General features: G+C 64.2%; 1 protein-coding gene across 2 annotated transcripts in view; it reads right to left on the bottom strand.

Annotated features, from left to right (window-relative positions):
- The window catches only part of RARA (retinoic acid receptor alpha), a 42,573-nt gene that overhangs the window by 2,614 nt on the left and 16,115 nt on the right, over nt 1–23,844 (bottom strand). The window contains exons 2-7 of one of the 2 annotated variants that reach the window (XM_004608744.2): nt 19,535–20,061; nt 5,289–5,437; nt 3,512–3,653; nt 1,418–1,578; nt 1,149–1,325; nt 106–310 (exon numbers count right to left, since the gene is read on the bottom strand). In XM_004608744.2, coding sequence (XP_004608801.1) covers nt 106–310; nt 1,149–1,325; nt 1,418–1,578; nt 3,512–3,653; nt 5,289–5,437; nt 19,535–19,712 — 1,012 coding nt within the window. In that variant the 5' untranslated portion in view covers nt 19,713–20,061. Of the gene's footprint in view, nt 1–105; nt 311–1,148; nt 1,326–1,417; nt 1,579–3,511; nt 3,654–5,288; nt 5,438–10,157; nt 10,770–19,534; nt 20,062–23,844 lie in introns of those variants that run through there. The other variant, XM_004608745.2, reaches the window with a different exon arrangement.

Below are 23,844 nucleotides of genomic sequence, written 5' to 3'. Positions count from 1 at the left end.
CCGGGTGAGGGACCCCAAGCTGCTCCTAAGGCAGATGTGGGGGGTGGGTGGGCGGGGAGAGGGGGTCCATGGCGCCCCTGGGTCCGGCCCGAGCCCCCTACCCACCTCCACAGATGAGGCAGATGGCGCTGAGCAACCCAGTCTCCGCGTCGTCCATCTCCAGGGGCAGCAGCTGGTTGGCGAAGGCGAAGACCAGGTCTGTGAGGGGCCCGAAGCCAGCGTTATGCATCTGGGTCCGGTTGAGGGTCAGCCCGTCGGAGAAGGTCATGGTGTCCTGTTCAGGGGTGTACCGCGTGCAGATCCGCAGGATCTGGGCGCAGAGAACAGGGGAGCTCAGGGTCACGGCCATGCTGCCCAGCAGGCCCTCAGCCCCGTGTGGCCCTGGGACCCAGGGAGCCCATGGCAAGCTGGTCGGCGCCACACTCGCTCACTCAGGGGCCAGGGAGGTAGGCTGTGCTTTGCAGGCAGGAAGACTGCGCCCCGTGCCCCATGGTGCCCCCTGAGCACTGTCAGGAACAACCAAGTGAGGGTTCCCTTGTCACCCCTCAAAAAAAAAATACTCTATAAATGTGCCTGGGCTTCTTCAACCATATGGGCGCTGACCTGACCCTGCACAGCCTGACCCCAACACCGGGAGGCGGGTGGAGCACTCAAGGGGGACGGTGAACGCCTTCAGGCCTTGGCTTTGGTGGCCTCCACCCTTCCCGGCCCTGACTGTCCTCTCGCCCTGCACCCATCTGGACTCAGACCAACACAACATGGACGCCGCGCCAGGCCTCTCCTGTGCCCTCCGTGCCACTTCCCCGCCACTTCCTCCGGGGAGTTCCCCCAACCCGGATGTCTGGCAGGGAGGGGGCCTGCCCTGCCCCCACCTCTCCCTCCAGGAGGCAGCACAGCTTGGCAACCTCCCTTCACAGAGCTGCTGCCAACAGAGAGGCGACGAGGGGGAGCAACGGGGGGTGGGGGGGGGAGCACCTGTCCTGGCCGGGGTCTCAGGCGCACCCCCCTCCTGGGAGGAGGGGCAGGAGAGAGGGCTCTGGAGGGGAAGGACACCGGGCGGCGTGGGGGGCTGTGCGGGCAGGGAGCACCGGCGTCTGGGTGGAAGGTCGTGACCTGAGCGGCAGGGCAGGGCAGGGCAGGGCCCTCACCAGGATGTCCAGACAGGCCGCCTTGAGGAGGGTGATCTGGTCGGCGATGGTGAGGGTGGTGAAGCCGGGCAGCTGCTTGGCGAACTCCACGGTCTTGATGATGCACTTGGTGGAGAGTTCACTGAACTTGTCCCAGAGGTCGATGTCCAGGGAGACGCGCTGCTCGGAGCTGTTGTTCTGGGAGGACGGGGCAGAGTGAGGCCGGAGCCCGTGGGGAGCAGAGGGCGCAGGGCTGCGGGGGCGGGAGGGGGGGCCCGGCCCCGCCGTACCGTAGTGTATTTGCCCAGCTGGCAGAGGGCAGGGAAGGTCTCCTGGTGCGCTTTGCGCACCTTCTCGATGAGCTCCCCCACCTCCGGCGTCAGCGTGGCGCTCTCGGAGCACTCGGGCTTCGGGGCCTCCTTCTTCTTCTTGTTCCGGTCGTTCCTCACGGCTGGGGACAGAGCACCCGGTCACAGGGCAGCACTGGCTGGCCAGCCCACCCGGCGGACACCCTCCGACACTCACGGGTGCCTGGGAGCCACCCTGGGAATTCCTGGGTCCAAGGCACACACACACACACCAATGCACACACAAAATGCACCAACACACACCCACCCCCGCACCAACACGTGCACAACACACGAACCAACACATGCACCTACATGCATGCCAACACACATACCACATGCACACACCAACACAACAGTACATACGTGCACCAACACTCACAACATAAGCACCAACACACACACTCACAGATGCACCAACACTCACCGAAACACATGCCCACATGTGCCAACTGCCACCAACACAGGCACCACCAACACAAACTCTCCGGGACCACCAGCAACCCAACCTTGCATGTCACCAATTCACAGGCCAAGTCCCACCTGGGGGTCCCAGGAGACACACGGACCCTTCCAGGCCTATCCAGTCTCCCCCGCCACTGCAGTCCACCCCCCAGGATCTGGGTGCCATCACCCCCATATTCCGTGCCCCTCCCCTCCCAGGACGGCCCAGTTCCTGCCTCCGCTGGCCCCCCAGCCCAGCTGGTTCGGGTTCTCCTGGGGATGTGGGCGCTGCTCCTGGGGTGGGCAGAGCTCCCTAGCCCGGAGCAGGGGGCCCGGGTGGGAGAGTCTCTCGGCCCATTAGCCGGGGGAGCTGACAAATCGCCGGGGGCGCTGAGGCGCACACACGGCTCGGCTTTAAAGAAGCGATGGGGTCGTTACCAGCCGATTATCCCAGACACACAATCACTCACGGGGCCTGACGCGGAGGAGAGGGAGAAGGGGGTGGGGGCGGGGGCCTGGGGAGGGGGCCGTGGGGGGGGCGGCTGGCATAATTTGGAGATCACTCATGTCGATTCTGCAAATTCAATAAAGAGCCAGGGAGAGAGGGAGAGGGAGAGGGATGGAGGGGGGATAATTTGGGAAGAGAAAATTGCAGCTGTGACAAGACGTTTATCATTCGGAAGCTTTAATTCTATTGAAATGGCAGCTGCTCAGCTGGGGCACAGGGAGAGCCAGAGGAGAAGGGGGGAGGGAAGGGACAGGGTGGGGGAGCTGGGGGGGGGGACAGGTCTCCACCCTGGTCCTCCGGGGCTGCATAGCTCTGGGAACTGAAGGAGCTGAAGGTGGCAGCGGAGGACGAGCTGGTGCTGGGCCCTGCCGGGGAGGTCCCCGCCCTCACTCTTTCCCCGGCCCAGAGCTGGCACTTCCGGGCTGGGCGGCGAAGGGCGGGAGGTGGGAAGGTGCTGCGGGGCCGCCCCCCTCCTGTCTGGGGTCCCTCCAGTCCTCCCTGTGTCCCCACCCCACTTCCCTCCTCCACTGCCCTCCCCACAAAGGGCTTGGGGGTCCCACAGCCCCTCCCCCACCCCATCCCCCAGGCTCCGGCTCCATGGCAACGGCCACGCAGACAAGGAGGCGTCTGTCAGCGTCATTTATCTCTGACATCATCAATCACCGGTCACCACGGCAACACCCATGATTCAACACAAGAGGGTCTTGCTGTCCAGCCCCGCTGCCCGCCTCCAGCCGGCCTCAGCTGAGCCCCAACTGGAACCCCCGTCCCTCGGGGTCTGACGCGTCCTTCCTGTCCCCCGGCTCCCCACACAATAGTTTCCCGGCCCTGGGCAGGCGACTCCCTGCACAAACGTCCCAGTGGCCCCTCTGGGGGCCACCCCCAAAAAAGGCACCATCAGGAGGCCCTCAGGAGGCCTGAGAGCCTAGCAGGGCCGGGCGGCTGGGAGCAGACACGCAGACAGGCGGACACAGGGAAGCTGGACTCAGCTGGACGGACAGACAGGCGACAGGCCCATGACCACACGGCACCAGGCCTCCCATGGACGCACCCCGGCCCGGCCCTGCTCCCGGCGCTGCACTCACACTCCTTGGACATGCCCACTTCGAAGCACTTCTGCAGCCGGCAGTACTGACAGCGGTTGCGGGTCACCTTGTTGATGACGCAGTTCTTGTCTCGGTGGCATGTGTACACCATGTTCTTCTGGATGCTGCGGCGGAAGAAGCCCTGGGGTGGAGGGCAGGAGTCAGGGCATCACCCCAGCCCCCTCACAAGCCGCCTCCCCTCCCCCATGTGCATGCACGCACCGTGTGCTAAGGAGAATGTTTTCATCCAGGCACCGGCATGCTCACTGATCTGCATGTACTACGATCTGCATGTACACCAATCCGAGTGTGCTCTAATATGCGTGTACAATGATCTCCGTGTACAATCATCTGCATGTACAATGACCCCGTGCATAAAATGATCTGCATGTATTCCAATCTGTGTGTGCAATAATTCACATGCACTCTGATCCGAATGTACAACGATATGTGGATATAACAACCCGTGTGTACTCTTGATCTGCGCCTACAATGAGCTGCATGTACAATGATCTGCGTGTACTCCAATCTGCAGGTACAATGATCCACATGTACAACGACTGTTGTATCCATGGATACAACAATCCATGTGTACTCTGATCTGCACATACAACAAACCGCATGTACTCTGAGGCATGTACAATGATCCATTTGTACTCTGATCTGCATGTACAGTGACCCGCATGTACAACGATCTGGGTCCGGAGCAACAGCACAGTGGGTAGGGTGTTTGCTTTGAACATGGCCGACCTGGATTCAATTCCCAGCATCCCATATGGTCCCCCAAGCACCACCAGGAGTAATTCCTGAGTGCATGAGTGCATGAGCCAGGAGTAACCCCTGTACATTGCCAGGTATGACCCAAAAAGAAAAAAAAATAATAAAATAAAGCCCACACATACAATACTCCGATCAGTGCGTACTTTTTGTTATTTTGGGGCCACACCCAGCTATGATCACAGCTTACTCCCGGTGGGCTCGGGAACAGTCTGGGCTGCCGGGGACTGAGCATGGGGCGGGGTGGGGTGGGGGGGGCTCCCTGTTGTTTTATCAGTCCAGCCCATCTGCATGTACACTGATCCCAGACAAACCAGGCTGGGCAGTGGCTCTGCAGACTGAATGGCCAGGCCCCCGGACTGACCAGGAACCAACGGGAAACAACCAGTCAGGGCAGGCAGACACTCTCGGGTGAGACTCCACACCTGGGCACGGCCACTCGAGCCCCCAAGCCGTGCACACACTCAGTGCCCCGCGGAGGGCAAGCCGCAGGAAGAGCTGCTCAGGGGAGCGGCGGGAAGCCCGGTAGGGGCAGAGTGGCTGGAGGGGTGGTGGGTGCTGAGGGCGCGGAGCCCAGCGGGGCCCCGGGACACCCAGCCAGGCGCTGGGGAGCCACTGCCCACACCTGAAGGCAGGCCGAGGCGGGGCGCCGGGCTGCCGTGGCAGGGTTCAGGCAGGGCCGCCGGGGGCAGGCCTCCTGGGTCCCGGGCCAAGAGCTGCTCGCCAGCTCACCATGGCAACCCAGGCAGCGGTGGCGGCACGGGCACACGCCCTGCCAGCTGGAGGATGGAGACAGGGGCAGCGTCTCTGCAGGAGGGACCTGGGGCTCCGGGGACCCCTGCCCAGCTGGGGGCCTGCTGCAGGCGTCCCCTCTCCTGGAAGGCCGCTGCCACCCCCTGCAGAGAAGCAAGAGCAGGGCCACTTCTGGAAACCCTGCACCCTGCCAGGGGCCCAGGATGTGGCAGGAACACAGCCCCTCCCAGGACCCCTGTCCACTCACCTTGCAGCCCTCACAGGCGCTGACCCCATAGTGGTAGCCGGAGGACTTGTCCTGACAGACAAAGCAAGGCTTGTAGATGCGGGGGAGGGGCGGTGGCGAGGGGGGGCTGGGCACAATCTCCTCGGAGCTGCTGCTCTGGGTCTCGATGGCTGCAGGGAGAAGAGGGGTAGGGTGGTCAGGGACCCTCTCGGTTCTCAGGGACAACCCCCCGGCCCCCCTTCACCCCTGCACCATCCACAGACACCCAACCTGCAGGGGCGGTCTCAAGGAAGCTGGGGTTCCCCAGCCAGACCCGGGCAATGAGGCTGCCAACCAAACCTCCACACCCCATCATGCCCCACTATTTCCCCGGGACCCCACCTTCAAAACCAGTACGACCAGATTATAAACCTCAAGATTCCTCTGTGAACAAGCTACACCTGGGGGCGGGAGTGTGCGTGTCTGTGAGTGTGTACATCTGGGGGCAGGAGTGTGGGTGTGTATGGCAGTGTGTGTGCACACCTGGGGGCAGGAGTATGTGTGTGCACACCAGGGGGGGCGGGTGTATGTGTGTGTGCATGCACACCTGGGGGCAGGGGAGAGGGGGAGAGAGAGAGAGAGGGGTATGGGGGTGTGTGTAGGTATGGGTGTGAGTGTGTGTTTTCCCAGAACCCCAAGGTTAGGGAGGAGTTAAGAGGGTGTGTGTGTATGTGTGTGTGTGTGTGTGTGTGTAGTTAAGAGGGTGTGTGTGTGAGTGTGTATGTGTGTTAGGAAGGAGTTAACGGGTGTGTGTGTGTGTGTGTGTATGTGTGTTAGGTAGGAGTTAACGGGTGTGTATCTGTGTGTCTGTGTTCCCAGACTCCCCAGGCTAGGAAGGAGTTAAGGTCCAGTGTGAACAGAGGGAAAAGAGAGGAGCTGGGGGCAGAGGAAACTGGGGTCAACAGGATATTCACAGCCGGCCACTCCCCCACCCCTTCCACTTCCGCTCCCCCCACCCCCTCTGCAGCCACAGCCCCTCCCTCCCGGACAGGGCCCCCCAGCCAGGGACCCGAGGGAGAGGGCCGGCCCCGTGCAGCAGAGCAGGGGCAGTGCCTCCCCGAGCTAAGCAGGGACCCCCGGACACAGGAAGCAGAGTCCCCAGGGCCCCGGCAGCCCGGGGCTGGGGTGCCATGTCTGGGGAAGCAGCATGACAAAGGGGGTCTGTTCCCATCAATGGTCTGTCTGTCTGGCCTCAATACTGTCGGGGTGCTCCCCCTAGCCTGCTCTCCAGCATCAAGAGGGCAGCCAGGAGGGGTGACCCAGGCAGCAGGGGCAGCGCCCAGTGCCCCAGGCATGAGAGAGAGAGGGGCTTGGCGGGGCAGTCTGTCCGAAGCGGAGACGGCAGGGCAAACTGTGATGTGCCACCGAGTGCCCAGGGGCCCTGGCTGCCACCTGTCCCGGACCTTCAGGGCCAAGGGGGCCTCCCTGTACCCCAAGTCCAACACCCGGGGTCTGTGAGCGGCGGGGTCCCACACAGCTCCTGCCCCGGCAGAGTTCAGCTCTGGCACTGCTCCCCTGAACAGCACACTGAACCCCCAGGCCAGCACAGAGCCAGGACTGACACCCCCTCATCAAGACCCCCCCAAGTCCAGGCACATAAAGCAGCAGCATTGGGTGGGGGAGGGGTGCAGGGGGACGGGGATGCAGTGGAGGCTGGGGACGGCGCAGGGAAGCCCCACAGCTCCCCAGCACCAGGCCTGCACACCCACTTACTTCCCTGGCCAGCTGCGCACCCCCCATTCCCCGTGGAAAGCAGTGGGAAGAACAGGGGGGGCAACCCCACACCCCAACACCCAGCACAGCGCCCTGTCCCGGCCGCTCCCCCCCCCCGCCCCCACTCCAGGGACAGACCAGGCGGGGAGAAGGGCCTGGTGGAAACTGCGGCTGGGGGGGTTGGGGGGCTAGGGGGGGCCGGCTGGGGGGGCCAGGGTGAGGCCTGGCGGCAGAGGGGCCAGCCACAAAGGAACCCTTTGTTGTGCTAACTTTTTCCAAGACGTAAAAAGGAGTAACAATAGACAATCCAGACTGGTGGGGGGTGTCAAGGACAAGGGGTATGTGGAGAGGCCCTGGTCCTGGCTCCGTCCCCCAGAGAAGACTGGCTTCCCCCATCCACCCCAGCCCTACCCTTACGGTGAGCCCCACGGGCGGTAGAGGGGTCTGGGGAGCTTGTGGGTGCTGAGGAGGGGATACAGGGGGGCCCAGGAAGAAGGGCTTACAGGCCCAGGACCTGGATCCGAGAAAACGGGGTTCCACCTGAGGCAGGCTCTGAAGGTGGGGGCTAAAGGCCGGGCAGGGGCATCCTTCCTGCAGCGCACCCCAAAGGAGGCCTTAGCAAGCCCCCCACACCCCACCCCGGACAGCAGGCACAACCCCGCCAGGAACGGGGCTAAGAACCGGCACACTCTGCTCCCTCTGCCCCCCCAGTTCTGCGAGGGCCAGGTACAGCCCGACCCCTCCCCCAGGCCCCCTCCAGCCCCGCCTTCCAGCCGGCAGCGGCCAGCCTGCTCCGGGCACCACACTTTCCCCACTCAAAGTTCCTGCGCCATCCATGCACCGCTGGAAGTGGCCCGGGAAGCCGGGGTCCCCTCCCCCTTCCCGCTGGGCCGCGCACGGGCTGCCGCGCGCCGGGTTCCCCACGCCCCGGAGCGCCGCGGGGCGGGCGCGCTGAGAGGCCGGTTCCTGGAGGGGATCAGCAGGAAGCCAGCCCGGGGCTCCCCTCCCAGCCCAGCTGCCACAGCCGCTGCCCGCACCCCCGGGGGAGGGACGGCCCAGGCAGGGTGGAGGGGGGTCCTCCCGGAGCCCTTCCTCCCCGCCCCTGGGGGGGGTTGCCCTGGCCGCTGCGCCGCGAAAGGCCCCGTGCGCCCCCCGCTGAGATAGTATCTCCCCTTCCCCCCACTACGGGCATCCACGTGCTTCACATTCTTGGACGTCTGGGAGCGGGCGGAGGCGGAGCTGCGGAGATTGGTGGGGGACAGATGGGGAGCCACATCCTGTGTACCCCTTGTCCTCTAGTGCGACGGGGGGAGGGCAGAGTAGCCGCGGGCACCCGGCAGGGCCCACCACGCGCCTCTTCCCTCCACCCGCTGCACTCCTGGGGGCGGGGCAGAGAACTGGGGTGAGGGGGCTGGAGGGCTCTTAAGGTCCCCAAGGCCCCTGGTAGCCCCGAGAGGCTCCTTCCAAGGGTCTCTCCGCGATCACCCCATGTGGTCTTAATCACCACCCTGGGCTCTGGGTCCTTACTGCGCCGGGGAACAAGCCCCCTCCAGCCCGGCCCCAGGCCCCAGGCACTGGGGGTGCACACACGCCTGCCCGGGCGCCCCAGCCTCTCTGCGCCCCCGGCCCAGGCAGGCCTCCACGTCCCGCCCCGGGGCTCGGCCTCGGCGTCCGGTCCGACCCCTGGTGCTGGACGGCCCGGCCGCGAGGACGCAACACCCAGCCGGGAGCTGGGAGGCTTCCCCCCGGTCCTCGGAAACCCGCTAGGCGCGTGGGAGGGGTCGGGAGCCCGGAGGAGGGTCCCCGGCACACCTCTCACCTCTCCCGCAGCCAAAGTCAACGGCGCGCACGCCCCCTCCTCCCGCTGCTGCGTCAGCAGCTCCCGGCGGGGCGCAGGGCCAGGCCGGGCCAAAGGTCAGGGGGCAGGACAATAGGGGAGGCTGGGGTGGAGGTGGCGCCCGGAGCGGCGGGGCGGACTCCACCTCCGCCTCTCTTCCTGGAGCCCCGGCGGGGGGCTCCCGCCGCCGTGCACCTCCGCCCGCCCGAGCGTCCAAGCCCCCGGAGACCCACTGCAGCCGCCTTCGGGGCGCGGGGACGAGCTGTGCCCGAGCGAGCGCCGGAGAAAGAAACCCGAGCCGGGGAACAATAACCCCCGAGCGCCCTCTCGCACCCGGGCGCCCCGGGGGCGGGGCAGGCCCAGGTGCGCACCCCGGCACCCCGGCGCACGCAGCTGCGCGCGCGCGCAGGGGCCAGCACCCAGACGGGGGCGTGGGCCGGGGAGGCCCGGCTCCAGGGTGCCCCTCGGCGCCCTGGCCGCCACCCCCAGGAGCAAACAGGGTAACAAAAGGACGCGCTGGTTTCCAGAGTGGGCCCGCACCCAACAAACACAACTCAACCCCTGGAGAATCAACGGATTAGGGTGTGGGGAAAGGGGGGAGGGGTCCTCCCGGGCGGGCCGCACCTCCGCTCCCGGGGCAGAAGCTTCAAAGAAAGGTACCGGCCAAAGTGGCACCCGAGAACCCCGCGACCCTCGGACGGCGGGGGGCGATGGCAGGGCGGCCCGGAGGGCAGAGGGGTGCCTGATGAAGGTGTCCCCCGCCTGCCACACCCCGCTGCCAACACGAAGGACACAGGGTGCTCCCCTGCCACCCCCTCTGATGACACAAGAGCACAGGCTGGGGGCCACGGCTGGGGCCCAGAGGGGGCCTCCCCCGGGCTGGGCTGGGGTGGAAGCTGGGCAGAGGCGCCTCCTCCTGGGACCAAGCAAGCCCCAGATCGGACGCACCGGCACCCCACGTTCCAGAGCCCCCCAAGGTCCCCTCCACATGCAGCTTTGGACTGCAAACAAGGTACCAACTGGGGGCGGGGGGCTGGTGTTCCCTGTGGGCGTGATGAACGACTACTTCCTGGAGGGAGGAGCCCCCCCTCAAAGTTCCTGGGCCCTAACAAACAGGCGGGGTCCAATACCCACGGGGCCAAGTGTCCAATAAAAGGCACCTCCTTAGAGCGAGACACGAGGGTAAGCGAGGACAGAGCCGAGACACCCCCCCACGCCCCAGGCCGCACCCCAGGGGCGGAAGCCCCCCCCACACCCGCAGCGGCCGGGCGCCCACAATAGGAGACAGGGCCGGTACCTACAGTGGTTGGAGCCATTCCAAAGCGAAGTCCGGAGCGGGGCGGAGTAGGGGCCGGGCGCCGGGAGCCCCTTCTCCGGGAGCAAACAGGCCCGGTTCTGGTTATAAAAATCCACCACCAGGAACGGGCTGGGGCTCGGGGTGAGCCCCCCCACTTCCACGCTCTCGTACATCGTCCCCGCGCAGCCCAGAGGTCCGGCCGGGGAAGTCGCGCGCGCCGCCGCCGCCTCCCTCACTCGGCCGGCGGCGCCATCCGGGAGGGCGGCTGGGGGTGCGGGCACGGGCCCCCCCACGCCGCCCGCCGCCCCGAGGTCCCGTGTCCAAGTTGCCGCCGCTCCTCCGCCGGTCCCGGGTGGAAAGCGGGGAAGTTGCGTGCGCGGGCCGGGGGGTCCTCCACTGCGCCCCCGGGAAGCACGGCGGGGCACGGGGCTCGGAGGCTTCACCTCGAGGGGGCTCCCGGCTCAAGGCTCATGCTGGTGTCCGAGGCGCCGTGCCGCGGCTCCCCGAGTCTGCCGGCGGGGGGCGGGCTCGTGCGCCCGGGGGTGTCACCGGGCACTTCCTCCTCCCGGCCGGCCGGGGCTCCCGGGCTTCTCCCGGGCGAGGACTCCGGCTGCGTGCGTGCGCGCGTGCGGCTCCGCCTCCGCCAGGCCTCGGGGCTGCGGGGGGCGCACTGGGTCTCCCGCGGTGCGCGCCCTGGGCTCCCCCCAGGCCCCCCCCAGCCGAGGCGCCCCCCTCCCCTGCACTCCCACCCCAGATCCTCCGCCCAGTCCCATCCAGGCGCCGCCCCTGTCTTAACCCTTTCCCGGCAGGTCTGGCTGCAGCTGGCAAAAGGCTGGGATCTGAGAGGCGGGGTGCGGAGCAGCGAGTGGGGGGAGCTTGGGAAGGGGAGGAGAGAAGAGGGGAAGGAAGAAGGATCGGCCACCCCGGGAGGGGGGGTACCCGAGCACAGCCTGGGGCAAGGAAGGGGGGGATGGAGCCCCCCCAGCCCAGGACGGAAAAGGGGCGGGAGCCCCCGCCCTCCCCCCATCTCTGCTCAGGCTCAGTCTCCCGTGTTTTTGGTCAATCCTGGGTCTGGGGCTATCCTGATGAGGAGGTGTCGGGCGGGAAAGAGCGGGGTGGTCCCAGAGTCGTCCCCCTCAAACACACCCCCTGCCCCAGCCGGGGCCTCATTTGCCTAATGCAATGCGGCTGAACTCTTGCTGAACCCGCCCGGCGGCGCCTCACCTCCGGGTGACCCACCCACCACTGCCCGTGACATCACCCGCTCGCCAGCCCGCCTGCGGGGTTCGCCTGCCGGCCCCGGCCGGCCCTCCGCCCGGCCGGTCCCGCTCCCAGAGAGATGTGGACGGGGACCCGTGTGCCGGGGCGCGTGCACGTGGTCAAGGGTTAGCACCCGAAGGTGGCGTGCCGGGCTGTCCCGGGGCGTGACACCTCGCAGCTCCTTGCAGTGTCGGAATGAGACACCCGGCTTGTGTCATTGTCTGTGACATCATGTATGACTCCAGCAGGCCGCTTGTGTTTGGGCACCAGCGCTCAGCGGGGGCCCGGCGCACTCGGCTGTGTGCTCTTCCGGCCGGCCAGGCTCCGCCCAGGGTGTCTGGGGGGGAGGGGCAGCTGCTAGGTCCAGCCCCGGAGAGAGAAGAGAGGCCCGCTGGCCACTTCCTCCCCGAAAGCCCTCGGATGCAGGTTTCGCTGGAAGAAGGGTTGGCTGGGAGCGTATCCAATGTCTCCCCCTCACCCGCGCTCCCGTTCTAAAAATGCACGGGAATTCCCATGCTTCCCCAAGAGAACCTCCCTAAAAGCCATGTATGCGAATGTATATGAACAGTCCTTTAATCCACACGGCAACTCCAGGGGTAAGGAAACATTATTAATGAACAAATGAAGAAACTGAAGTCCCGGCATAGTTACCTAAATGCGTTACCCAAGATCACACGCGCCACCAAAGTCCACATTCCCAGGCCAGGCCAGACCCGGAACCCATGAGACCATGTCCCTCCTTGACCCAGGCCCAGGGAGGAGCCTGCCCTGCAGATCTTAGGAGCAACAGCCATTAAGCAAATAATCACATGCATTTAATTGCAAACTAAGATAAATGGTATTATGATGCAAGTAACAGTGTGCTTTGAAGAATTTCTGTAAGTACCTTCAATTGAGCTTGAAGGGTCCGGAAGACCTCAAAGAAAGCAAAGACTTAAAAGACTCAAGCAAAGAGGAAAAAGTGACCACCCAGGAAGAAAGTCCCTGCAGAGGTCCTGGGGCTTCTGAAGCTACTGAGTCTATTCAAGCAGCTGCTTAGGGTAGATGGCTCATAAGCTTCAAGCTAGGGGCCAGAGAGATAGTACAGTGGGTAGGGTGTTCTCTGCATGTGGCTGATCCCGGTCCAATCCCCGGCACCCCATATGGTTCCCCACCAAGTCCCACCAGGAGTGATTCCTGAGCAGAGCCAGGAGTAAGCCCTCAGCACCACTAGGTGTGCCCCATCCTCCTCCCCCACCAAAAAAAGAAAAAGGGGTACAATACCAGGCTAGTGAGGATGGAGAGGCAGCTGAAAGGTCCATGGGCTCTGTCCCCTCTGGTCCCCTGAACACCACCAGGAGTGACCCCCAAGCACCACTGGATGTGGCTAAAAAATAAATAATAAAGACCAGACTGGAAAGGTAGGCCGAGGCCAGGCCAGGCGGGCCTGTTAGCCCAAAAAGGTTTGGGTGGGCTGGAGAGATAATTCAGGGGTTAAGGCACTTGCCTTGCCCGTGGTCAACCGGGTTCAGTCCCCAGCACCTTGTGTGGCCCTGGGAGCCTGCCAGGAACGATCCCAGAGTACAGAGGCAGGAGTAAGCCCTAAGCATCACCCGGTATGGCTCAGAAACAAACAAAACTAGGACTTGGATTTCATCCAAAAACACTGGGGGGGGGGGGCTGGAGCTGGAGCGATAGCACAGTGGGTAGGGCGTTTGCCTTGCATGCGGCCGACCTGAGTTCAATTCCCAGCATCCCATATGGTCCCCCGAGCACCGCCAGAAGTAATTCCTGAGTGCAGAGCCAGGAGTAACCCCTGTACATTGCCAGGTGTGACCCAAAAAGCAAAGCAAAACAAAACAAACAAAACACTAGGAGAGGCACTTGGTGGGCTGAAGTACGCCTGCGTTACACGCGGGGGGCCAGGGTGCAGCCCCTCACCGTGGTTCCCCAGGCACCACGACAAGAGGCTTCCGAGTACAAGCTCTTTGCCAGGAGCAGTGTCCCTGCTGGGTGTAGCCAAAATTTTTAATTAATAATTTAAAAATCAAGGGGCTAGGCGGGAGTGACAGCACAGCGGGTAGGGCATTTGCCTTGCACCCGGGTTCGATTCCCAGCATCCCATATGGTCCCCTGAGCACCGCCAGGGGTTATTCCTGAGTGCAGAGCCAGGAGTAACCCCTGTGCATCGCCGGGTGTGACCCAAAAAGAAAAAACAAAAACAATCAAGGGGCTGAGGCTAGGGATGGTACAGTGGTTAGAGCACACGCCCAATCAGGTTTGGTCTTTGGCATAGTACGGCCCCCCAAGCAGCTGTGGGCATAGCCCTGAAAGCCCCCAAGCACAGCTGGGGTGGCCCTTACGGTCCCCCAGCTCTGCAGGGTCCACATCCTGCGGACACAGCACTGACCTGTACTCCCAGTTGGCCCAAGGAGCCAAAACAAACAAAAACAATTGGAAAAGGAAAACAAGGAGCTAGAGAGACTCAAGGAGCAGGAGCAGAGGCTCGGCACGCGGGAAGCCCTGCGTATCTCCAGCACTGGAAGATCGCTGAGCACTGCTGGTGGGGCCCAGATTATTTTTTTTAATTTAATATTAAATAAAAATCAAGAAAACACAGAAGGCATCTAAGCAGAAGGGAGACCATCTAATTTTCAACGGGATTAACAATTTTTGAGCAGCTAGAGAAAGAAGCTCCCGTTAGCCGCCTGGGCAGGGCAGGGCAAGGGGGCTAAGTCTTGGAGCCTGACAGCGGGGCGAGGCGGGGAGTGGGTGTGCTCAGAGTTGGTGCAGCGGGGGAGAAGGAGGCAGCAGTGGAGGCAGCCCTGGGGGGCGTGTGCAACAAGCCTAGTTCCTGAGAAGGCAGACTAGTGTGCGGAGGGCCCGGGAGACAGGCCAGCAGCGACCGACCCAGGTTTGATCTGCAGCATCTCTTTTTTTTTTTTTTTTCTTTTTGGGTCACACCTGGTGATGCACAGGGGTTACTCCTGGCTCTGCACTCAGGAATTATTCCTGGCAGTGCACAGGGGACCATATGGGATGCTGGGAATCGAACCCAGGTCGGGCGCGTGCAAGGCAAACGTCCTACCCACTGTGCTATTGCTCCAGCCCCTGATCTGCAGCATCTCTTAGGATCGTGAGCATGGCCAGAAGTGGCGTTGGAGTGCAGAGCCAGGAGTAAGCCCAGAGGACCGCTTGCTGTGGCCCCCAAAGGAGCAAAAAGGTAAAACGGTTTCGGAGCCAGAGAGACAGTCCAGGGGCTACGATGCCTTTCATTTGGCGGGCCCTGGTTTGATCCCGGGCACCCCAGGTCCCCTGAGCATCACCAGGACAGAGGTCAGGCCGGCCAGCCGTGGGGTGTGAGGTCCATCCCCGCCACAGAAGTGCCCACGAGGGGGACCAGTGCCTGAGATGGCAGATCAAGGCGGGGATGCGGCAGGAAGAGGTTCTGGTGTCGCAGGGGGTAAATCACCAGCCTGTGGCAACCGGGGAGGCGAGGGCTAGGGGACATCCATGACAGACTCCGGGAGGAGGCGGCATTCGAGAGGTCCCTTAAGGGGAGTGTGGATTTGGGAAAGGGGAGAAGCAGGGTGAGGAGGCTGTTTGGGGCAGAGGGAAGGTGGTGGCAAGAGAAGGCACAGGGCCGGGGGTGGGGGGGTCTCGGCTGCCTGCAGGCCCGTCCACCCCACTCCTCTCTCCTTCCCCAGCAGTACCTTCAGGACCTCAGCAGATGTGGGTCGGACTGAACTAGCCCCCACTGGCACAAGGCAGGGCCCCCTACTCTCCCCAGGCCTCATCTGTAAGGGGCAGCACTGTGGCACTGTCTTCCCGTTGCTCATCGATTTGCTTGAGCGGGCACCAGTGACGTCTCCATTGTGAGACTTGTTGTTACTGTTTTTGGCATATCGAATACACCACGGGGAGCTTGCCAGGCTCTGCCATGCAGGCGGGATACACTCGGTAACTTGCTGGGCTCTCCGAGAGGGACGGAGGAATCGAACCCGGGTCGGCCGCGTGCAAGGCAAATGCCCTACCCGCTGTGCTATGGCTCCAGTTCCTGTGAGGGGTAATGGACAGGAAATCATGAGGCCTGGAACCAGATGGACATGGGGACCCCCCCATGACAGGGCCGGTGCCACACCCTGGCCAGCAGGGCTCTCGGGGGGCTCTCGGAAGCTCACGGCCTCTGAGTGATCTGCAGGGACAGAGCAAGAGTCTGCTCTAAAGCAGAGGGGACAGGGGGGGCCGGGAAACCTTCCCCAAGCCAGGCACCAGGCAGGAGCGTGGCTGTTTGGTGGGGGGGAGGCGGGGAAAGGCCCCTCATGTGCATGCGGCCAACCCAGGTTCCAGCCTGCAGTGCTCAGTTTCCCCAGGGCGACCAAGAGTGATGCCTGAGCTCAGAGCCCTGAATACAGCCAGCTGTGATGTTCACAGCCCCCGAAGACCTCCTGGGGGGTGGAGTGGGGGGGGTCCGGGGCGGAGGGCACCACTGGCTCTGTGGACCACCAGAGCCGGGTCCCCCCCAAATCTCAGCCATTCTGACCCTCCAGGCTAGCCTGGCCCCCAGCTTCACAGAGCGGGGGAGGGGCACCCCAAGAGCTTCCTCTCTCCACTGGGGCTCAGGGGATCCCTGACCCCCGCATTAGCATCATCACCAGCCCAGGCTGCAGGAGATGAAAGGCCCAGCTTCATTTTCATTCCAAACCCCCTTGTGAAAGTCTTGGCTTGACATCTTGGGCCCAGGGAGAGGCAGGTGGTGCTGGCCGGGCCCCTCCCAGGCCGTCCCCCCTATGGTCCAGGGAAAGAGAGGGCCGAGTAGGGAGGGAGAGACAAAGGAGGGCACCAACCCTCACCCCCAGGCTGCTGCTCGGACCCTCCGGCCACTCTCAGCCTCCAGGGCCCCGTGGAGAAGACCCAGAGCCTGAGCGGCGGGCAGCCGCCTTTGGGGGCTCCCCACCCCGTGTGCTTCCAGCTTCCGCGCCCTTCCCCGCGCCCCCGTGAATGGAAACAATCTAGGTAAGAACTGTGGGTTCACACCCTGTTCCTCAGCCAGCCGGGCGCTGTCCGCAGAGCTCTGCCGCTGGCTGAGATTCGGGGGCGGGGAGGGGTGTGCCCAGATTGTATCCGCAACTTCCAGGACAGGGCGGGACTTTGGCGGGGCCTCCTATCTCCCGGGCCTCCAGCCTTCGGGAGCCAAAACAGAAAAGGGGGGAAAAGGGGCATCCTGCAAGTAACTGCCCCCTTCGGGGAGACAGTGTGGGCGTCGGGGCTTCTTGCCGGCGCTGCAGTAGGCGTGGGCCAGGCTTTAGGAGACGGAGCACTGCTCCCCTCACTCAGGAGTGCCCCCACAGTGCTCCTCCTGGGCGGCCCGCCTGGGCAGGCGGAAACAGCCAAACACTGGCTCTGGCCCGCTGTTCCCCACTAGGTCCTGGGGCTCAGTCCCCTCACCAGCACTGGCACGATTAAGATCTGCAAAAGGGGGAGCCGACAGACAGGACCGTGGGCAGGGTGCTTGGCCTGCATTCGATCCCAGGTTCCCCACGTGGTCCCCATCCTCTCAGCACCGCCAGGAGTAGTTCCTGGGTGCAGAGCCAGGAGCAAACCCTAGGCAGTGCCAGGGGGTGCCCCCCCCCAATAAATAAATAAATAAATAAATAAATAAATAAATAAAAGACTGTGAAAGGGCAAGTCCCAAGCGCACCATAGGTGCACGGGGTAGGGTGAGCAGCTCATCCGGGTCCCGCCGAGCAGAGCCCTGGGTCCCGCATCCCAAGGCCACCCTCCACGCCTCCTTCCTGCTGGACCTGGGCCACCAGATGCTACAGGGCAAGGCCCAGGAGCCCCCAGGCCAGCACCCAGGGCGGGCGGGCGGGCGGGCGGGCTCCCCTCCCGCCAGAGCGAGGCAAGAGACAGACCCGCTTCCTCCAGCCCAGGCCACGCACCCAACCCGGGCTCACCCCCAGCCTTCCCAACACAGACTCAGGGACAACGCGGACCCTCCTCACAAACACACAATCCCAGCTCTCCGATGAACCCCATCCTCGAGACCAACCCGGAGATCTGTCGGGGGGGCGGGGGGGAAGGAGGGGTGGAGGGGTGGTGCTCCCACTCTGGCTCCCTGAGAGATTAGGGGGATTCCTAGTCCTCCACACAGGCTCTGAGGGGTACAGGCAGCCCCTCAGCCTCCTCCTCACCTGGGGAGGAAGTGGGAGGAGGGGTCCCACCTGGGCACAGAGTGGGGGGGTGGGCCCACCGGCACACAGGCACTGCGTGCAAGAGGGGGGCCGGGGATCCATGCCCAGCACCAAGGGGTGCCCTGAGCAACAGACAAGAGAAAAAAGGTGTGGGGGGAGGGTCGGAGCAGCAGGCGGCCGGCCGCGGGAATACTGATGCCTCCCCCAAGGTGCCAGCCCTGGAGGGGAGTGGACCTGCCCCTCACCCTGTCCCTCCCAGCAGGACACAAGGTCAGGGAGAGGCTCAGAAGCTGAGGGTGGCCCTGAGTCAGGGAGCGCGGAGAGGGCGGCGGGGAGGGGGGAACCCTTGGGCTCTCAGAGGGAGGAGGCAGGAAGGGGGCATTGCCCAAGCTGGGTGGGGGACACCAAGGAAGGCCCCACTTGTCCAAAATGTAGGCACCCCGCCCTCAGGGGGAAAGGTCACCAGCAGGGTGGGAAGTGGGGGACCCAGAAGCGCCCCCACCCACCTCGGAGAAAGAGGAAGGAATTTGCAACATTGACAGGAAAGCAGGGTATCAGCCCCGCCGTCCGGCACAGCACGGCACGGCCCAGCCCGAACCCTCCGTCCCCCGCGCGCAGAGCGTCTGGGGCGCGGGGCCCACCCCCAGGGCCGGATGGCAGCCCCTGACTCCCCCCGCGGTGCCAGGCCCTGTCGCCAAAGACCCCAGGAGTCGCAGACACACAGCCCCGGCCAGCTGCCCTCACGAGCGGATGGAAGGACGGCCGGGGCTGTGAGTGGTGGGAGTGGAAACTGAGGCAGGGCGGGGGCCTCCAGGAGCCCGGCTCCCACGAGTGCTCCCTGCGCTGCCAGGGGACGCGAGCCAGGAAGCGGTGGTGGCGCTGGGCAGCCGGCCAGTGCGGGCAGTGAGGCGCCCAGCCAGGGCCTGCCCTAGGGACAGAGAGACTCCCTGGCTCCGGGGCGCATGTGCTGCCCCCACGCCGAGAAGGGGGCACTGACCCAGTCCCGCCGGCGGGCGCACGGGTCGGGGTGCCAGGCAGCCTGCCAGCAGGGAGGGGAGGGGCGGTGGGGGGCCCAGGCCACGGGGTTCAGCCCCTGCCCGCCAGGAGAGGTGGGCCCCGGGTCCCAGGTCAGCAGCTGACCAGCCGTGTCCACAGCCCGGCTCGGCCGCTTCCATCCACCCCCTCCGCCCCGGGCCAGGCCCCGCTCCCCCCTCCCCGCAGCCCTGGCCGGGAGCCCAGCTGGGCCCTGGGGGCCAGAGTTACTGTAAGCGGCCTGGCAGGCCTGCGGCCTGGACGCTGCCAGCTGGCCAGCGCAACGGCCACCTCCCATTACCTGGCTCAGCCAACAGCCGGGGGAAGGGTACAGGGACCCCCGCCCAGCCCATAAGAGACCCCTAGGGTAGCGTGGGGGGGGCAGAAAGAAAAAGTGGGCCCTTCCGGAGCTGAGCGGGGCCACACGCCCTCTCCTGAGACCCCCTCCTGAGACACGAGTCCCCTCTATACGGGCAATCTGTGGGTCCCTCCCTCCACCCGGGAAGCCTGGTCCAGCAGGGAGAGGCAAGGCCGAGGGGGCCCCCGGGGCCTGCCTTGGTCTATTCCTTCCAGCCCCGGTCTCAGCCGTGCTGGATGGAGCAGGACACGGGAGGGCCCCATGCCCAAGTGACCTGCTGTTTCCGACACCAAGAGGTCAGCGGGGCCTTTTCGGCCAGGCAACCGGTCCCTGAAGCTACCAGTAAGGTCCCTAAGGGCAGAGCCCCGGGGACCAGCCCATCTCTCCCTACCACCCCACAGCAAACGGCCTCTGTGCACAGCCTGCGGGCTTCGACCTTTCACCCTCAAGCGCCGCCACCCCCCCAGCTCCCCGATCGAGGGGGACCCCTCTTCTGGAGGTGTCCTGGTTTGCCCCCGCCCAGCGCCCCCTCCCACGAGCCATCCGGCTGCTACTTACTGGCGGGGGAAGGCGTGCTGTAGCCGCTGACCGGAAGCTGGTGCTGGAGAGTGCCCAGGGCGCCCGGCGGGGACAGTCCACCCAGCATCGGGGGGAAGAAGAAGGCGTAGGGGGGTACCGGGTACCCATTGAGGTGCCCTCCCCCCGGTGTCGGGCAGGAGCTGCTGTTGCTGGCCATGCCCAGCAGCCGCAGTCAGGAGGGCGAGCCGTGCGCAGGACGCTCCAGGGGGCTTCAGGCCGCCCCTCCACGGGGCATGGGGCCTGGGCCCGCTGGGGGTTTGGGTGGTCGGCCCACCCCCCCTTCGGTCCTGGTGCTGAGGTCCAAGGCTGGCAAGTATCAATCCTCTGGCGCCCCTAGACTCCTGGGCAGCCCTGGGGGCCAGCCGGGTGGGCGGGCGGGTACCAACGCCGGGTTCTGAGCTCAAGCGGTTCCGTGAGCCAGGCCTTCTGGGATGGTCCTCTGCTGGCCTTCAGGGCGACCCGGGCAGGCTCCGGCTAGGCGGCTGGGGGGGCCATGTCCCGTGCGGCTGCGGGAAGAGGAAAGACGGGTGAGCGGGCACAGAGCAGCGGGCACCGGGGCATTCCCCGTGGAGCTCCCTCATCCAGAGTTTTCCGTGGCACCCAGTTGAGCAGACAGCTGGCATGGTGCCCGGCTGGCAGAGACAGCCTGGGAGCAGGACTCGGACACTGCAGGGGGTGTCAGAGGAGCGTGCGCAGACGGGGGGAGACCAGGCCAGAGCCCGGAGCCGAAATCCCGAGGGCAGGGCAGGGGGCCCTGGTGCCACCCCAGCGGGTCCCGGCAGCTGGGCCCTGTTCCTGTCTAGCGTGGGTTAACTGAGGTCGAAACACAAGAGTACGTGCGCTGGGGGGAGGAAAAGCTGCTTCCCCAAAGCACTGGCACTTCTCAGAAAAATGACTCCTAAGCCAGGGGGCCCCTCTCACACCACTTCCCCCCCAAACCCAGGCCCGGAGCCCCAGCTGGCTAGCTCCCACAGGCCGGGTGGGGAGATAGGGAAGTGGCAACCAAGACCCCCGGGTGGCATCAGGAGGACCGAGCCCCCCACTCCAAGCAGCAGAAGGGTGGCAGACCGAGATCTGAGCTCACCCCTCCCTGCTGCCGCCGCGGCACCCCGGGAACAGGAACGGGGCACGAGGTGGGCGGCAGATGAAAGTCCCGACGTCCCCCGACCCGGTGGGCTGAAAGCCGCGCCCTGTTTGCACAGCTGGGACTGGAGGCCACGCAGGGTTGCCGCCTAGGGGCAGGGGGCAGAGGGGAGCCCTGAGACCCCACCGTGTGTGAGGGGGTCCGATGAAGGGCCGGGAGAGACGGGAGCCGAGAGCCAGTGAAGCAGGGCTGGGTGCCCAGGGGTGGCACCTGGTGTGACACAGGCCGCTCTGCGAGCGAGAGGGACAGACACAGCCTGTGGAAACACACCCCCAGCGCTGCACCTCCGCCAGAGGCACGACAAGGGTGGGGAGGGCAGGAGGGGCCCTGGGGGGACAGGGGAGAGCTGTCCAATGACTCCTCAGAAGCTTCAACCCAGTCTCACGTGTTCCAGTGGAATGTTATATTGTCCTAAACATGGACAATGTGGGCCCCGGAGAGGGCTTGCGTTCCCCTTGGCGTGCCGGAGCCCAGGTTCAGTTCTCAGCACCACCGGTATCAAAAGCACCAAGTCGGGGGGGGGGGGGGAGGAGGTAGCTCCTGAGCACCGGACAGAGAGGGAGGGAAGGATGGAGAGTGGGCGAGAGGAAGCAAAGGGAGGGAGGAAAGGGAGGGAGGGAGGAAGGGAAAGAGGGAGGGAAGGAAGGAAGGAAGGAAGGAAGGAAGGAAGGAAGGAAGGAAGGAAGGAAGGAAGGAAGGAAGGAAGGAAGGAAGAGAGGAAGGGAGGAAGGAAGGAAGGAAGAGAGGAAGGGAGGAAGGGAGGAAGGAAGGAAGGAAGGGAGGGAAGAAGGAAGGGAAGAAGGAAGGGAAGAAGGAAGGGAGGAAGGGAGGAAGGAAGGAAGTTAGTTTGGCTTGGATATACATCACACCAAGGGTAAACCTTGGAGACAGCATGCCAGCTGTCAGAGGCCCAGATTCAAGTTCCGTGAAGTGTTCTGAGTGGACATATCTACATAGATGGACAGTCGATGGCAGTGACCAGGGACAGGGGTGTGGCACGGGAGGGCACTGCTGATGGACACGGCGATCCTTTCTGAGTGCTGAAAACGGTCTAGGACTAGAATAACTCCAAGCAGAGGACTGTAGTGTGAGGGGAGGGGTGCTCTGGTCGGCACTATCTCAAGGAAGCTGTTGAAGGAAAGGAGAAGGGGCCGGGGGAGGCCCAAAGGGTCGAGGACCCCGCCGGGGGGCCCCCTCCCCCCGGGCCCAAGCAAAGCTGGAAGCAGCACTGAGAGTCCCAGAGACCCAGGAAGCATCTCCTTCCTCCCCCAGCCTTTCCGGGAAGCCCAGGCTGCAGTCTCGGCCCCAGTGGGACAGACCCTGGGCTGGGGTGCAGAGGGGAGGGAGGGGGCAGCTCCCCTGGACGGGACCTTGCCAAGGACCATGACTTCCACTGTTTTCTCGGGCAACCACCGTCACGGAGGCCCCCTGACTCCTGCGGGAGGTGCCCCCTTTCCTGCGCCCCCCCTTCAGTTCAGCTCCCTCCCAGCCTAGCGAGCTGACGTCAGAGGAATGCCCACACCCATCGGGCCAGCTGCCACCCTGACCCCCCTTACCCTGCTGGGGCCCCACACACAGGGAACTGAGGGAGGGGGCAGGCAAAGGGGGTTGGCGGAGTCCTACCAGCGTCGATCCAGACACACACACACACACACACACACACACAGCGCTGCAGAAAGCGCCTGGTGGGCAGGAGCACGCGGGCGCGCCCTGGCCTGTGTGTGGGCACGCAGGTGGGGAGAGGGAGCCCCGTGATACCATCTCCCCACACCTGGGCTGCACCCACCACCAAAAGGCCTGGCGCGCTGAGCCCCAGACGCCGCTCCCCGCAGTCACAGCCCCTCCGGGTTCCCAGACGCCCGTGCCCGGCCCTCCCACAGCCGGGCCAGCCGCTCCTGCGCGCCCTGGCACTCAGCAACCCAAACACACCAGAGTCCACACACCGGGGCCCCTCCAGGAAGCCCGCCACGCCCGGAAAGTCTTTCACACCAGACCCCACCCCAAGCGACCTATCCGGGTTTGGGGGTGCAGGGAGAGGCCGTGCAGAGCCCTCAGGAGCCCATCATCACCTCAGAGAAAAGGTCACGATAGCCGAGAGGCCCTACTCATGCCCAGGGAAATCAGATCCACACACTCGCACACACACACCTACACAACTCATGCCCGTTCACATACATTCACACACACACACATATATATACACTTGCATCAGTTCACATACATTCACATACTTATACACTCACACATATATACGCACACACCCATTCCATACATTCACACACACTTATACGCACATACACACACATATATACACACACACACACATATATATATACGTACACCCACTCACAATGGATGTGCATGTACTATACACACACATGCATATATATATTCAGGCCATCTGCATACATTCACACACAATTATACACAAACACACATACATACACAGTCATGACCATTCACCACATTAACACACAAACACATATATATGTATACACACACTCATGCCCATTTGCACATTCACACACATTTATAGACACACTCAGACTCATATACACACACGCCCTTCATATACATTCACACATACTTGACACACAACACACTGACACACACACTCATGCTCACTCACACACATCCACTCACACTCTCATACTCATTCCTACACACACACACACACACACACACACACACAAACACACACACAGGCCTTCCCCACTCCCTAAGCTGCAAACTTCAGTGCAAAGTTCCTCAGCTCCCCGGGGAGGGCCCTGAGCCCAGGGAGGGGTAAAGGTCAGAGAAATGGGCCAAGGGCCAGGCTGGTCAGGGAACAGGGATGGGCCAGGCGGGGCGGGGCCGGGGCCGAGTGTGCCGGTGCTAAGGGCCGCTGGGCCAGACGCCTGGGCCCCACCTCCTGCCCCAACCCTGGGGTGCAGCAGAAAGCACCCCCAGAGAACTGAAACCAGCACCAAAGGGAAAACAAACTACCCACATCCAACCTCCACCCCGGGCCTGCCCAGGGCACCACTGATGGCAGCGAGGAGGCCAGAGAGGCGCCTGCCGCCAGCCCCCCCACCAGGCACCGGCCCTCCCCCACGCTCCTCTGTGACATGTATCCCCACACACGCACAGGAGAAAAAGGCGGGAG

This window comes from Sorex araneus, chromosome 3, assembly GCF_027595985.1.
Source record: "Sorex araneus isolate mSorAra2 chromosome 3, mSorAra2.pri, whole genome shotgun sequence".
Lineage (NCBI taxonomy): Eukaryota > Metazoa > Chordata > Mammalia > Eulipotyphla > Soricidae > Sorex > Sorex araneus.
The sequence above is the reverse complement of the archived record's forward strand: the minus strand, read 5'-3'. Positions and strand labels throughout refer to the sequence as shown.